The sequence below is a fragment of the Hibiscus syriacus genome, unplaced genomic scaffold (assembly GCF_006381635.1).
Source record: "Hibiscus syriacus cultivar Baekdansim isolate YM2019G1 unplaced genomic scaffold, ASM638163v2 tig00110429_pilon, whole genome shotgun sequence".
Classification (NCBI taxonomy): Eukaryota; Viridiplantae; Streptophyta; class Magnoliopsida; order Malvales; family Malvaceae; genus Hibiscus; species Hibiscus syriacus.
This window is the reverse complement of record NW_024062733.1, coordinates 7,430,334-7,443,836: the sequence shown is the minus strand read 5'-3', so window position 1 is coordinate 7,443,836 and position 13,503 is coordinate 7,430,334. Positions and strand designations below refer to the sequence as shown.

General features: G+C 35.5%; 1 protein-coding gene across 1 annotated transcript in view; it reads right to left on the bottom strand.

Moving 5' to 3' along the window:
* The window catches only part of LOC120124710 (putative 3,4-dihydroxy-2-butanone kinase), a 27,945-nt gene extending 14,442 nt beyond the window's left edge, over nucleotides 1-13,503 (bottom strand). Inside the window, 11 exon segments of the mRNA XM_039143311.1 lie at nucleotides 8,632-8,687; nucleotides 10,292-10,375; nucleotides 10,575-10,748; nucleotides 10,905-10,994; nucleotides 11,108-11,179; nucleotides 11,501-11,548; nucleotides 11,653-11,742; nucleotides 11,745-11,773; nucleotides 12,712-12,775; nucleotides 12,858-12,931; nucleotides 13,464-13,503. Of these exon segments, the coding sequence (XP_038999242.1) occupies nucleotides 8,632-8,687; nucleotides 10,292-10,375; nucleotides 10,575-10,748; nucleotides 10,905-10,994; nucleotides 11,108-11,179; nucleotides 11,501-11,548; nucleotides 11,653-11,742; nucleotides 11,745-11,773; nucleotides 12,712-12,775; nucleotides 12,858-12,931; nucleotides 13,464-13,503 (821 nt within the window).

Genomic DNA, 13,503 nt, shown 5'->3' with positions numbered 1-13,503 from the left:
CTAAATAAGATTGAATTATAAAATGAAATGGGAATAGTATATCAATTAGGAAACTTGAATATAAAAATGATGATACGAATATATAAGATAAGTTATATGCTAAAGATTTATGGAGCTATATAAAAAGGTTATAAGGAATATATAAAATTGAATTAAGTAAATAGATTAAACTAATATATAAATAAAATACTATTAAACGGTATATGTTTAGAAATACGACATAGTTTATGTAATCTAAGGGAATACAAAGAAATGAAGCATAAGGTAGATGATATGACATAAGTTATTATATACATATATGATATATGTTATCAAGTAATATGAAAGGACTCTGAAAATTTATATAGGCTACGTGGAAGTGTTCTAGGTGTTTCTATGTACTATATGAAGTATATAGGATTATATGTGAAAAAGATATGATATTTAGGTTTACATGAACAACTAAGAAATGATCTACGTGATTATATGCAATTTGGATATATGTTATATGCCATGGATCTATGTGACTACATGAGAAAGAATAGAAGCTATGTGATATGCTATGAGAAATAATCCATGTGAATATATGAGCTTATGTGAATTGGTAATGTAAATGTATATGCGAATATAAGTAATATGAACTACGTGCTTATGAGATATGAATATGGAACATGAGCTATGTGAAAATAAGTTAAGTAATTACATATGCAAATGGAAATGTTATGTGAAAAGCTATGTGGCTATGTGAAGATGTGTAACGGTATAAAAGATAATGCCCATGTTATATAATATGAGAGCTAGGGGTATAGTTGGCATGCCAAGAGTCGAGGGATAAACAATGGTCCTTCGGGACATAGTGGTTCTTCGGAACAATCAGTTGTCCTTCGGGACATAGTGGTCCTTCGGGACAAATATTCAGTGCCCCTTGAGGGAATTATACGAGTTATGGTGATAGCATAGTGCACAACCTCTATATACTCGCATATCTTTAGTTCTCACATGTGTACATGGGCTAATAAAGAGATAATATAAATGAACTTGATATGATGATGTGTTTGTTTCCTTGTGAAATGTTATGTGTGATATATGATTGTACAAATGGTAATTATAAGATCATATGATAAAAGGAATCTATGATAGTGATAAAAATGAAGATGATAATATAGTTACTTGATTGTATATGTTATATGATATAAGTGAGTACCTGCTAAGATATATGATATGATATGAACATGAGAGATTATATAAATAAGAGAATAAGAGATATGAATGATAATGATATATATATATATATATATATATATATATGTATGTATGTATGTATGTAGTGTATTTGTTACATAAATAAGAATATGAGTGGTATGATATAATATTAGTAACTATTCATGCATGATTACAAGTTATAGTTTACATTATATGTTTATTTGTCTCACTAAGTCATCGATTTAGCGTGTGAGTGTTTCACACGTAGGTTCTGAAAAGCGAGATGAGAAGTGAAGAGGAGCAAGACAGGTCAGACTCTCCTTTCCACATATCAGATCAGAATTGTAGTTAAGTGTAGATATTTGGTTGTATATAGTGTGTTGGCATGTAACGAAATTGTGAATTACTAATGCTCTGATTGATTTTGTTTATTTTGGGTCCAACTTGTGTGGATTAACATCTTTTATTTTAATGAAAGTTTAAAATTTTCATGTTTTTCTTTAAGTGTCAAAGTTTGAAAAGTCAATGTGACATCTCGGACTCGGATCCGGATCGGATACGGGTTGGGGGTGTTACAGTCTTGGTAGGAAGGAGAAGTCAAGTGCAGTGAGGAATCTGATCTCTGAAAAGAAGCCATATTTCTTATTTATTCAAGAATCGAAACTGGAATCAATGAAACCCACTCTTATTAGAAGACTATGAGGGAATTTTTTTGAGGGGTTGCGTCTGGTCTCCTGCAGAAGGTGCATGAGAAGGTTTTTTATCTTTATTCCAAGCACATGCACAAAAGGTTTATTGCTATTATCGGTAATTTAAAGGGTTCCTCAGGACAAGTTTGTTTTATTAACGTGTATGGCCCTTCAGTCGATTCTGAGAAGGAATTTTTTTCCAGGGAGCTTCTCTCGTTTGTAGAATAGCAAGATTGTCCGATTTGTTAGGGGTGACTTCAACGTGTACCTATCTCAGGAGGAGAAATTGGGCAGATCAGCGATTTTGTTCTTCAAACGAATTTGAATGATTTGTCTTTAGCTAGAGGGCGGTTTACTTGGAACTATAATAGGGAATTCTCAACCTTTGTCAGATTGGACAGGTTCCTGGTTGATTCTCGGTTTTTTGCAGTTTGTCCTAAGGTTAGTCAGTCTCTTCTTTTGAGATCCATATCAAATCATAATGCAATTTTATTGGAGAACAGTGGGGTGAATTGAGGTCCTAAGCCTTTTAGGTTATTTAATTATGTGATGGAAGAAGAGGGATTCAAAGAAATGATGGAAAAGGAGCTGAAGGAGCTTCAAAAGGGTGGTAGAAAATTGGGAATTTTCATTGTTTTAAAGGGCTCCAAAGCAACCATAAAAAAGTGGTGTAAAAGTATACACCTTGAGCTGCCTGGTTTGCTATCTAACCTTGAGCGTTTCATTCACGATATGGAGGTGGCTCTTCAGTAGGGGACTTTTATAATTTCCATCGAAGAGGTGGCTAAGGAAAGAAAGGAACTATGGAAGTAGTCTAGGAAGGACGAGCAAATTTGGTTTCAAAAGTCCAGAGTTAAGTGGAATTTGGAGGGTGTTAGGAATTCCCGATTTTTACATTAGTGTGCGGCGAATAGAGGGAGACTGAATTATATTAAGTCTTTAAAGGTTGGTGATGAGATGATTTCGGATCCAAGAAGAATAAAATCTAGTGTTGAGGATTTTTTCAAAGAGGCGTACAATCAGATATATACGCTTGGAGTGGAGAATATGGATTTCAATTTTTCTAAATTGTCCGAGGAGCAAAGCTCATTTTTGGAAAGTCAATTTACAGAGGAGGAGATTTGGGAGGCTATTGCCTCTGCGGATAGTTACAAAGCTCTGGGTCCCGATGGCCTGAATATGGGTTTTTTTAAGAAGTTTGTGCCACATCTGAAAGATGGAATCTTAAACTTTTTTAAAAACTTTTTCAAGAGGAAATAGTGGGAAAAGGGGGTTAACCATTCTTTCATAACCCTCATACTTAAGAAGGCAAACTCGGTTAGTTTGGAGGATTACAGGCCTATTAGCTTGGTTGGAGGGCTATATAAAATTTTATCCAAGGTGTTTTCGAAAAGGCTAAGGGTGTGTATTGACTCATTAATTGGACCTTCTCAGTTTTCTTTTATCCCGGGAAGGCAGATTATGGATTGTTCGCTCATTGCTAACGAGGGAATTGACTATTGGAGGAAGAAAGGTCGTAAAGGTATCGTGTTTAAGATTGATTTCAAAAGAGCTTACAATTTTGTGGATTGGAATATTTTGATGAAAATAATAGAATACATGGGATTCGATCAAAGGTAGCGCTCTTGGATATATATATGCTTGTCTTCAGCCTCTATCTCTATTTTAGTGAATGGGTCTCTGCAAGAGGCCTTTATCAGGGTTGTTCATTGTCTCCGTTTCTATTTAATTTGGTGGGGAGTTACTGAATCAAATGCTAGTTAAGGCGGTGAATGTAGGGTTGTTTAGAGGATTTGAGATTGGTAACTCGAATAATTCTTTCATGCTTTCTCATTTACAATTTACTGACGACTTTATTATTTTTTGCAATGCAACCAATGGGGAATTGCATAATGTTTATAGGGTTCTTTCCTTATTTGAATTGATGTCAGGATTCCAACTGAACCTATCCAAAAGTAGAATATTTGGCATAAATGTTGATGTTGTTGTTTTGAATGAGTGGGCTGCCTCAATTGGATGTTATGTGGGTGTTTTTCCGTCAGAATACTTAGGGTTACCTCTTGGTGCGAGGAAGAATTCAGTTGCTCTTTGGGATCCGGTAATTCAGAGGTTCTATTAGAAGCTTTCGGGGTGGAAAGCAGCTTCTCTTTCTCTTGCGGGGAGAGTGGTATTGGTTAAGTTGGTTTTATGCTCATTGCCTATCTATTTCTTATCTATTTTTAGGTTGCCCTCCTGCGTTTTATCGAAGCTAAACTCGATTATGGAAAAATTTTTATGGGGAGGTTTGGATGAAAAGAGAGGGATACATTGGGTCAATTTGTCGTTAGTTTGCAAGTCGAATGAGTTGGGAGGCTTAGGGGTCACAAATCTGAATTTGTTGAATAGAGAGATATTGGGCAAATGGTCGTGGAGATTTGCAACCGAATATGATTCGTGGTGGAAAAGGGTGATTTGTTGCAAGAATGATGTTGATCCAAGGTCCATTTCAGTCGAGACTTCGACTTTTCCCAGAGCTTCTTGGATTTGGAAAGGGGTGGTAAAGAATTGTTTGGCAAATGATTATTTTGGGGATTGTTATAAGAATCGCATTCGTTTAAAAGTGGGTAATGGAGAGGCTATATTGTTTTGGTATGATGTTTGGGTTGGGAGTGTGGCTTTGAAAGATCGGTTTCCAAGGTTGTATGTTCTTTCGGTAAACAAATGGGGGAGACTCGCATATTTTAGAAAGAAAAGTCAATCGAGTTGGTTTCAGGATATTCAGGTGAGGAGAAATCTTGCGGATTGGGAGTTGGAGCATTGGCTTGAATTAAATTATATTCTTTGTAACTTTCTCGATGGCTCAAACATAAAAGATAGTTATGTTTGGACAGGAAATGGAGAGGGTATGTATTCTGTCAAGTCATGCTTAAAGTTAATGAACGAGAATGAGAATGTGGATCTTCCTTGGTCCAAACTTGTTTGGCTCGGGATGCCCCCCGGTGGAAACTTTTGTTTGGCGGGTTTTTCATATGAAGCTGGGAGTAAAAGTTGAGTTGTTGAAGCGTGGAGTTCATGGGATTGTGGATAATCTCTTCCCTCTTTGTGGTGTCCCCGGAAACTATCTCTCTTTTGTTTGTCTTGTTCGGTGGTTTGGAGGTTATGGTCTTATTTCTTGAAGTTATGGGACGTTTCTTTTGCTGTTCCAGAAAATCTGGCAGCTCTCATTTCTGTTTGGATAATTTTGGTGCCTCGTTCGAGAATTTGGTTATTTATTCCAGGGGCGATATTATGGTCGATTTGGAAATATAGAAATGAGATTATTTTTAACGGTAGGAAACTAGATCAAACCCTTATATTTTTCTTAACAAGATACAAGTTGGTTACTTGGTTCTCGGCAAAATTTCTAGATGTCCCTATTCCTTTTGATTGTCTTGTTGGAAATCCTTCTTTGGCTGATTCTTGGTCAAAAAATAAGAAATCCCCCTCTGGTTCTTTGATTTGGTGCCCTCCTCCTAAGGGGTTCTTCAAAATGAATATGGATGGGGTAATGGACAAGCTTTGGATTAAAGGGGGAATAGGTGGCTTACTAAGGGATGAAGACGGTAATGTGTTGGGATCCTTTTCTAAAAGCATATGATAGGGCCCTCCTATTTTGGCGGAGTTTTTGGTAATTAAAGCGGGTTTAGTGTTCTTTATGGATTCATGGAACTCAAGGGGTAGGCTTATTTTGGAGAGCGATTGCATCGAAGCTTAAGAATAGATTAAGAATTCGGGTTCTTGTTCTGCTTTATTTAATTCTTTAGTGATGGAAATAGTGAATACTATAGTAGATAGGAATGTTATTGTAAGGCATGTTAAAAGAGTTGTGAATTGCGAGGTGGATGAGTTAGCTAATTCAGGAATTGGATAAGGTTGTTTTATGTTTTTTGGTTATTTAGGAGGTTGTGTTCTGTTGAAGGGTGTTTTGCCTGAGTAAGACCTATTGTATTGTTTATTTTTGTGGATTGGTAATAAAATTCTGAGGCACTCTTTTCCTCCTTCCAATGTCCGTCGAGATACTTCTGTATTTTGGCGATTATGAAAGGGGATTTTAATGAGGCCTCCATTTCTTATGGAAAAAAAATAATTCAAAAGATTTTAAAATAATAATAAACAATTATTAATGATATTAACTTAGGCAATCAAAGCGGAGATTTTGGAAGCTTAGAAATTCTAACTGACTTTCCCAGAAAGCACACAAAGTACATGATATGCTACAAATGTAATAACTACAACGTTGTGACAGTCACAGTTGAATGTTTACTTAAAAAGGAACAATCTCAATCACTGTTGATGCATATTATTTAAAAAGACAAAAGAGAACAACATTAAGTCAAAGAAGAGCAGCAATATCAGTTTGGATAAGTCAACAACCCCTGTCCACACATATATCGACTCCAGGAATGGCAAGGATCTGGGAAATACAAGGTGAGGATATAGGATTAAATAACCCATAATGATTTCAGATATAAACTCCCTGGTTATCAAAATCGGACCGGCCGGTTCAACCGGTTGAACCGTGAACCGGTGGCCTGTCCGGTCCGGTTACCTCACAAAACCGGTCTGGCAATGAACCGGCTGAAAACCGAGGTGAACCAGCTGAAAATCGGTAAAATCGGTTTGAACCACCGGTTCACTTTTTTCTTTTAAAAAAAAATTAAACCAAACGACGTCGTTTGTTCAACGAGCCAAGTCAAATTTGATTATTGCTGAGCTCAACCCGAACTCGAAAACTTTAAAAGTAAGCTCAACTCGACTCAAAAACTCACGAGCTAAAAATTATCAAGTTCAACTCGAACTTGAAATATAATATTAAAACTTGAACTCGAAAAGACTCGAACTCAAAAAAAATTAGAAGTTCGATTGAAGCCTAAAATTTGAGCTCAATTGAAGCGAAATAATAGTTCGCACTGTGCTCACCAAAAGGCTTCATGATTTTGAATGTCAAATTACCTCTATTATTTATAGAAGTAAGTTGGGATGCTCTTCTATATTTCTTAGCCATGTGGGATTGTTTTGTTCTCATATTTTTACTCTTTAAACTTTTGGGATGCTCTTCTATGTTCCTTAGTCATGTGGGATTGTTTTTTTTAAAATTAAATCGAATGACATCATTTGTTATGATTTTTTTAAGCCCCAATTTAATTTTTTTGATTATAGTTATATAATTATATTATTATTTTTTTTACCTTAAATATTATGTTGTAGTTTATTTGAATCATTTTGTTTCACTTGATTTTATGGTTTTTAATTTATATGTTATGAGTTGTGATATTTTTATACCTTTAATATTGTAAACTTAAAAAAAGTGTTACATATATATTAATATTGCTTTGAATATTATGTAAAATTAAAAAAAAATTATATAAAATCCGATTCAACCGCGGTTGAATCAGTGAACCAGTACCTTCACCGGTTCAATGTCCGGTCCGATTTTAAAAACATTGCTCACCAGTCCACACATCATTGATCATCCAACATTGTCAGCTAGTACAATCTACAACTTTGATGAACCTCTGCAGGATATCGAGGGAAGTTGGTAACATGAAGAACAAACACTAAGTGAAAGCAGAGAGAGAGAGAGAGAGAGACTGGTAGGAACTGAAGCAACAGAGTGGTGGAAAGAATGAAGAAGATACTGGCAATATATATGTCATTATATGTCAAATAGATAATGGCAATATATTCTGAGGTAAAATTTGGTTCAACTACATATTGCAGTCTACAAGCTTTGAAAGCAATCCCCACAACTGAATTTAAAATTAAGCAAAAAAAAAAAACCAATGGCTTTAGGTCATTAGAGCCAAAACTAAATGCCATTTAACCAAATAATACAGCCCCAAAATCAAATAAACATGTCAATATTGTGTCATGGAAAAAACTGTTTTATGATATGAAATACCCATTTCTAGTGTGTACCCAATCTAACAGTTCATATATTCTGTTATTCTAATTCTTCAGACCTAACATGCATTTTAAGATAAATGTGATAAGAATCAGTATGTTTCCCAGAAAATGAATTTTGGAAAATGATCTCTGAAAGAAATGGACTCATTTTATAGAAAAGTTTATATTTTATTTTGTTTAGAAGATTGTGTGTCAGATATTTTCATTGTTTGGCTGTATCTGAAAAAACTGGATTGATATACAAAGGGTCTATCCCTACCCCTTTGCTTGGCTTTAGCTTCCATTCGTAGGGATCAATCCTTTTATGTTTTGCTTAGAAGGGATTGATCCCTAAATGTAGGAGATTAATCTTTTTTCTTTTCTTCAGCTTTCAATATTTTCCTAAAAAAAATAATTTTCCATTAACCAAGCATTTTTTATAAAACAAAGACATATAAATGCTGAAAATATTTTCTGGAAACTGTTTCCAGTAAAACAAAAAGACCCCAAATATAAGGTTAGAAAATTGCACAAGCAACACCTACCAGGCTAAAGGTTAAAACCTACTTGCATTCGCAACATATATTGTGAACATGCTTAATGCCATACTCAATTCTAATCTTTTTCCTCTACATCTTAGTCTCATCTTCTTGTATCAACACCAAGGAATATAGTTATTTGCTACGATATTCTAGTCTATTTCCTAGTCGAAGGTAGAAACGTGAAATATCAGAACCAGACTGGACTCGGATTTCAAGCCCCAAAACCAAACCGATTACAAAACACCCTCTGGCTTTCAAAAGGAAAGCTGAGGAAAAAATCAACAGCAAAAAATAAAATTAATACACAAACATACCCATTAATCATAAGAACCACTCTATTGCCTCGTTTAATTGGAACATAGTTTGTCTCCTGAAAGATTACATAAGTAAAATGTAATGTATCTAGATAATAAAGTTGTGAGAAGAAATAATTTATTGAAGAGGGAAAAGAGGTAGCAGTGCTAGATTGATACAATGAGCAAAGCAGAAAAGAGCTACCCACATCAGGTGATTGTGGTCATGGAAGATCAAACATTAATGGAAATATCTTGGCCTGCTAAGCTTCTTTTATCAAAGTTGGGCTGATGGGGATGTCCTTTTTATTTCCAACCAAAATAGAAAAGGCAAAAAGATTATGTGCCACAGAAACCAACCTTAAATAACAACTAATAATAACAACAGCTTTGACTCCTGAGAACATACAGGTTTTTCTTCAAAATATATGAGATACGGCCCAATGGTCCTCATAAAGCAGCATATTACAACATTCTGAACCTAATGTAATCCCAAAAATGAATAGCTTTTGAAATCTAAGAATTGCTGCTATACTAAGGACCGAATAGAATCAGGTCAGAGAGAGAAATATGGAGTTTTTCTTTCTTTTCAATTCGTAATAAGGTTTTTATTGTATTTTCAATATAGGATTACCATCACAATTTACACCATTCAATTAGGAAGAAATTGTCATGAGTAGTTCTTTAACAGTCTTCTATGGTGATCTAAGCCATTATATCTTACCATATTAACATGATTGAGCAGTAAGCCTTGTATCACGAATAATTGGACTTAATTGAGCTAAATTAGGAAGGGAAAGGCTCAATAAGACCAAATAGAAGTAAGTACACACGCAAATATATATCAATTCAATCCAAAATAATCTTAAGTAGTTTCTAGTGATATTAGGCACAGTATGTCTGGACCTTCAAAGTAGAAGCAGAATATATCTAAATGTATACCTATGTCTATCTATCTCTCTCTCTTGAATGAGAAAAATTCAAGGCAATTTTCCTCACAAAATAAAATAGTAAATATCAGATACCATAGCCATCAGTTGAATGAGAAGCAGATAGCATATATTATGTTTTCCATAAAGGTAATGAAAGATTTTTTTTTTTTGATAGGAATAGAGTGCCTTAGGATTTTATTGATCAATGGCACAGAACATAAAATACAACCAGAAGACAAACTAACAAAACCATAAAATTTACAGAACACTTAAACAAACCCCCTATACGACCAGACCTCTCATAAACAATAGCAAAACTATCACAGTTCCAACAACCTCTATAAAACAAGACCCTACTGAAAACCCTCTAAGGCAATTATAAATATTCATCCAATTCCCTGTTTAGCTATAGTGTCAGCCTCACAATTGTTGCTCCCCGGAATAAGTCTAACAATGATCTCCCTCTCCAAGATTAGGGAAGCAATTTTTTGAACCAACGACCTAAGAAACCGAGGAGATGATTTCGGCAGCAAAATCCAATCCACCACTGACTTACAATCACTCTCAATAATTAACCTTCCTTTCATCGCCCATTCCGACAAGAGAAAGAAGTCAATGCCTTTCTCAATGGCTTTCAGCTCAGCAAGTGGAGGAGGACCTGGACCAACAGCGTGCAAGAAAGACCAAAGGTAATGAAAGATAGAAAGGGGATAAAAAGGATAAGCTGGTTCTCCCCAATTGGAACATACCAATGATAATATTTGATTAAGAACATGAGAAACCACCACATCTACAGGCTGGAGGTCTGCCACAGCAGCGCCAGGTTCCCCATGCTGAAAGTACAACAAATTTTAGCTCAACGTAAGTATCGAAGTAGAAAGCAAATCCAATAACATAGAGAAGCACAGTGCCAGACATCAGTCATAGGCCAAGAGAATAGAACTAAAGTCTAAAAGTGAAAAAAAACAATAAATGTAAAAAGTGAACCAATTCGACTTGGCCCTGCAGAAATACAACTATAAAATAACTCACAATTCCCAGACCAAGTTCCATCTTTCCTGGGCCCAAGCGGTCAGAAGTAACCTGACTAGGCAGCGAGCAAACAGATAATTCGACGCCCATGGTTCCAACCATCTCAGATGCACGTTGTGCCTCAGAAGCAACATCAGCAAGAGAAAGGCCAGCTGCAGCTGCAGCTCCGGCAACCTGCATTCAGAAAAGGGGAAGAGGAACAATTGCAAAAATTTTAGTCAAAATAAAGATTTTTAAGAGGGCAAAAAAGGCACTTAGCTAATAATCTATAAGAGTATGGTTAACCTTCTATCAAACGGCAGAAGAGAGAGAGAGAGAAAGAGAGTGAACCTTATTAACAAGAATAGTTCCTGCCAAACCTCTTCGTCCAGCAATGCCTCGAGGTGGAGGTAATGCACGATCATCTCCAACAATTACGGTCTGCAGAGGGAAGGAATCATATTCATATATTAATTTTATTCTCGCTCAAAATGTTCTGATCGTTCAAAAAGATAAAATGTCCCTTTGAAAAAAATTCTAGCCTGAAAACGTACTTCTATTTTATAACCTTCAGACCTTGCTTGTTCAGCAGCCAACCCAAAATTCAATCGATCATCAGTATAATTCTGTCCACATCCAGGTTTATACCATGAATTAGAACAAAGAAATATTACCAGTAATATGCACCTTCATGCTTAAACATATCTTAACCTTTACATTAACGAGTCTATCAAAGGATTTTTGCTTTTATTCTTTCAATCACCACCATACCCACCCCTTGTTCACCTTCTTATTTAGGTTGGGTTGGTGGGGTTAAGGACAATAAAAGGAGATATCTTCTGAAGCAGGAAAAAAATTAAAGCACACATCATGATAGCAGTAAATCCCCCAATACTGCAATCAATATCATATAAACCTATAACTTGAATAATTAGGAAAACAAATACCGTAACGATCAGAAGGCATCCCATAGGACCAGTAACAGCTCGAATGCCCTGATGAAATAATGTCAGTCACAAACAGGAAACATTAATGATAATAAGCAGAATAGTACATCTCCTCCTAAACCATAAAAAAAGGTAGGAAATAGAAAGCATACTGCTAAAATTGAATCGACTGAAGGAGAAGCAAAAACATCTCCACAAATGGCAGCTGTCAGCATACCTTCTCCCACATATCCAGTTATCCACCATGTGCAGGTTCATGCCCACTTCCACCTCCTGTGTTTCAAATTATATCAAATAAAATTAGCCATGTATCGTTACAATTATTTATGCCAAAAAGGGTTCCAAAAGAGTGAGAGACCCAATATGAAATGGCCACCATTTCTTGAGGCAGAAAACTCAATAGACCTTTTTTATTGGGAGGCAGATGGGCTGGCTAAGGCTGGGATTGGTTGATATTGTCATGTAGGGGGGTATTTTTGTGTAGTCTTTGTTTTTATGGTGGTTGTTGTATGGGTGGTTTATGTTTTGGTCGGGTATTGTATTGTTGTGGATATTGGTTGTGTTGTACTGGTATTGTTTTAAGTATTCCATTATTAAATTTGAGGCACTCTTTTCCTCCTTCCGGTGTCCGTCAAGCTACTGATGTAGTTTGAAGGGTATGAAGAGGGTTTTTAATGAGGCCTTCCATATTTTTATCAAAAAAAAAAACAACCTATAAGTAAACAAGATGTAACATGTTCAGATATAAAGACCAATAGACATAAACACAAACCATAAATCTAAAACAACAGTGGCTACATGGGAGAAAACAAATTTCAACGAGAAGTGTAGGGACCAGTAAAAAAACAAATAATGTATGCTCCCAAAGTTTATGCCCAATGATGCAAAGAAGTTAATCCATAGTGGGTCCTGGACAGTCAAGGTAGTAATTAATATATTTTGTTAAGATCAAAGAGAAACATTTTGAGCATGCATGCTAAGGGAAACAACAACTTTGACACCCAAAATTGCCTAACAAAGGGCATATCAAAATATTTGGTAGTAAAATTCAGTAGAAACACAAAAGTCAAAAGGTGACTGAAGCTTTAAAAGCTGTCTAGAAATCGTTGTACCTAAAGCGAGTGTCAAGATAACAATGTATAGAATTTAAATTTCAAATTTGAGCACATGAAGATAGATATCAAGTGTTAGCAGATTTGCAGGGTTAGAACCTGATATGACTGCAACCTTGTCGTATGTTGTGCCTAAAGCATCAGCACGAATTACAACTTTCACCTGCAAACGAACAAGTCAGAAATTGATGTTTATAAAGTCTATTTCACCAACTTAACATCAGCAAAGCAGAAAACAAAATCACCTCCGGGAAACCATCTAAGTATTGGAGTCCTGGATATGTTTCCACAAGACCCTCAACAAATTCAGTAACCACATCTGCCACCATCATAACAAAAGAACTTCAAAATGGCTTTTCATAAAGCAGAAAACTAGAACAGGCAATTCATTGGAGGAAAGAGCATAGTAATGCATTCGAGAAACAAGAGAAATAAAGCTTGAAACAGCTCCAACATAGTGCAATTGATGCATAAAATCCAGGAAGCGAAACAGTGACTTCTTTGTTTTCCCAAATTTTAGCAATAGCCTTTCTTCTTTACTAGGTTTCATTTAGTCAGTCCAAATGAAGGAAAGTACAGAAACAAACAATAGCTGCTATTGAAACAAAATACATAAATTACATATATAAAGCATTTTCTAACCGCTAATTAGAGGGGAAAGCACAAAAACATTAAAAATTCCCAGAATCACCCAATACGAACACAAATAAACATGAAATTAGGAAATGCAAGCGAATACAAACCTGATTTTTTTTCTTTTTTGTGAATACAAGTGAGTAAAAAGATAAGTAAATGAATATTTGTTGGTTTTTTGTTCAGAAAGTGAGCGGAAGGAGGAGGAAGAAGCGTGCCATTAGGATTGTTGATGAGCTTCTTGCCTTGAAGAGCCAT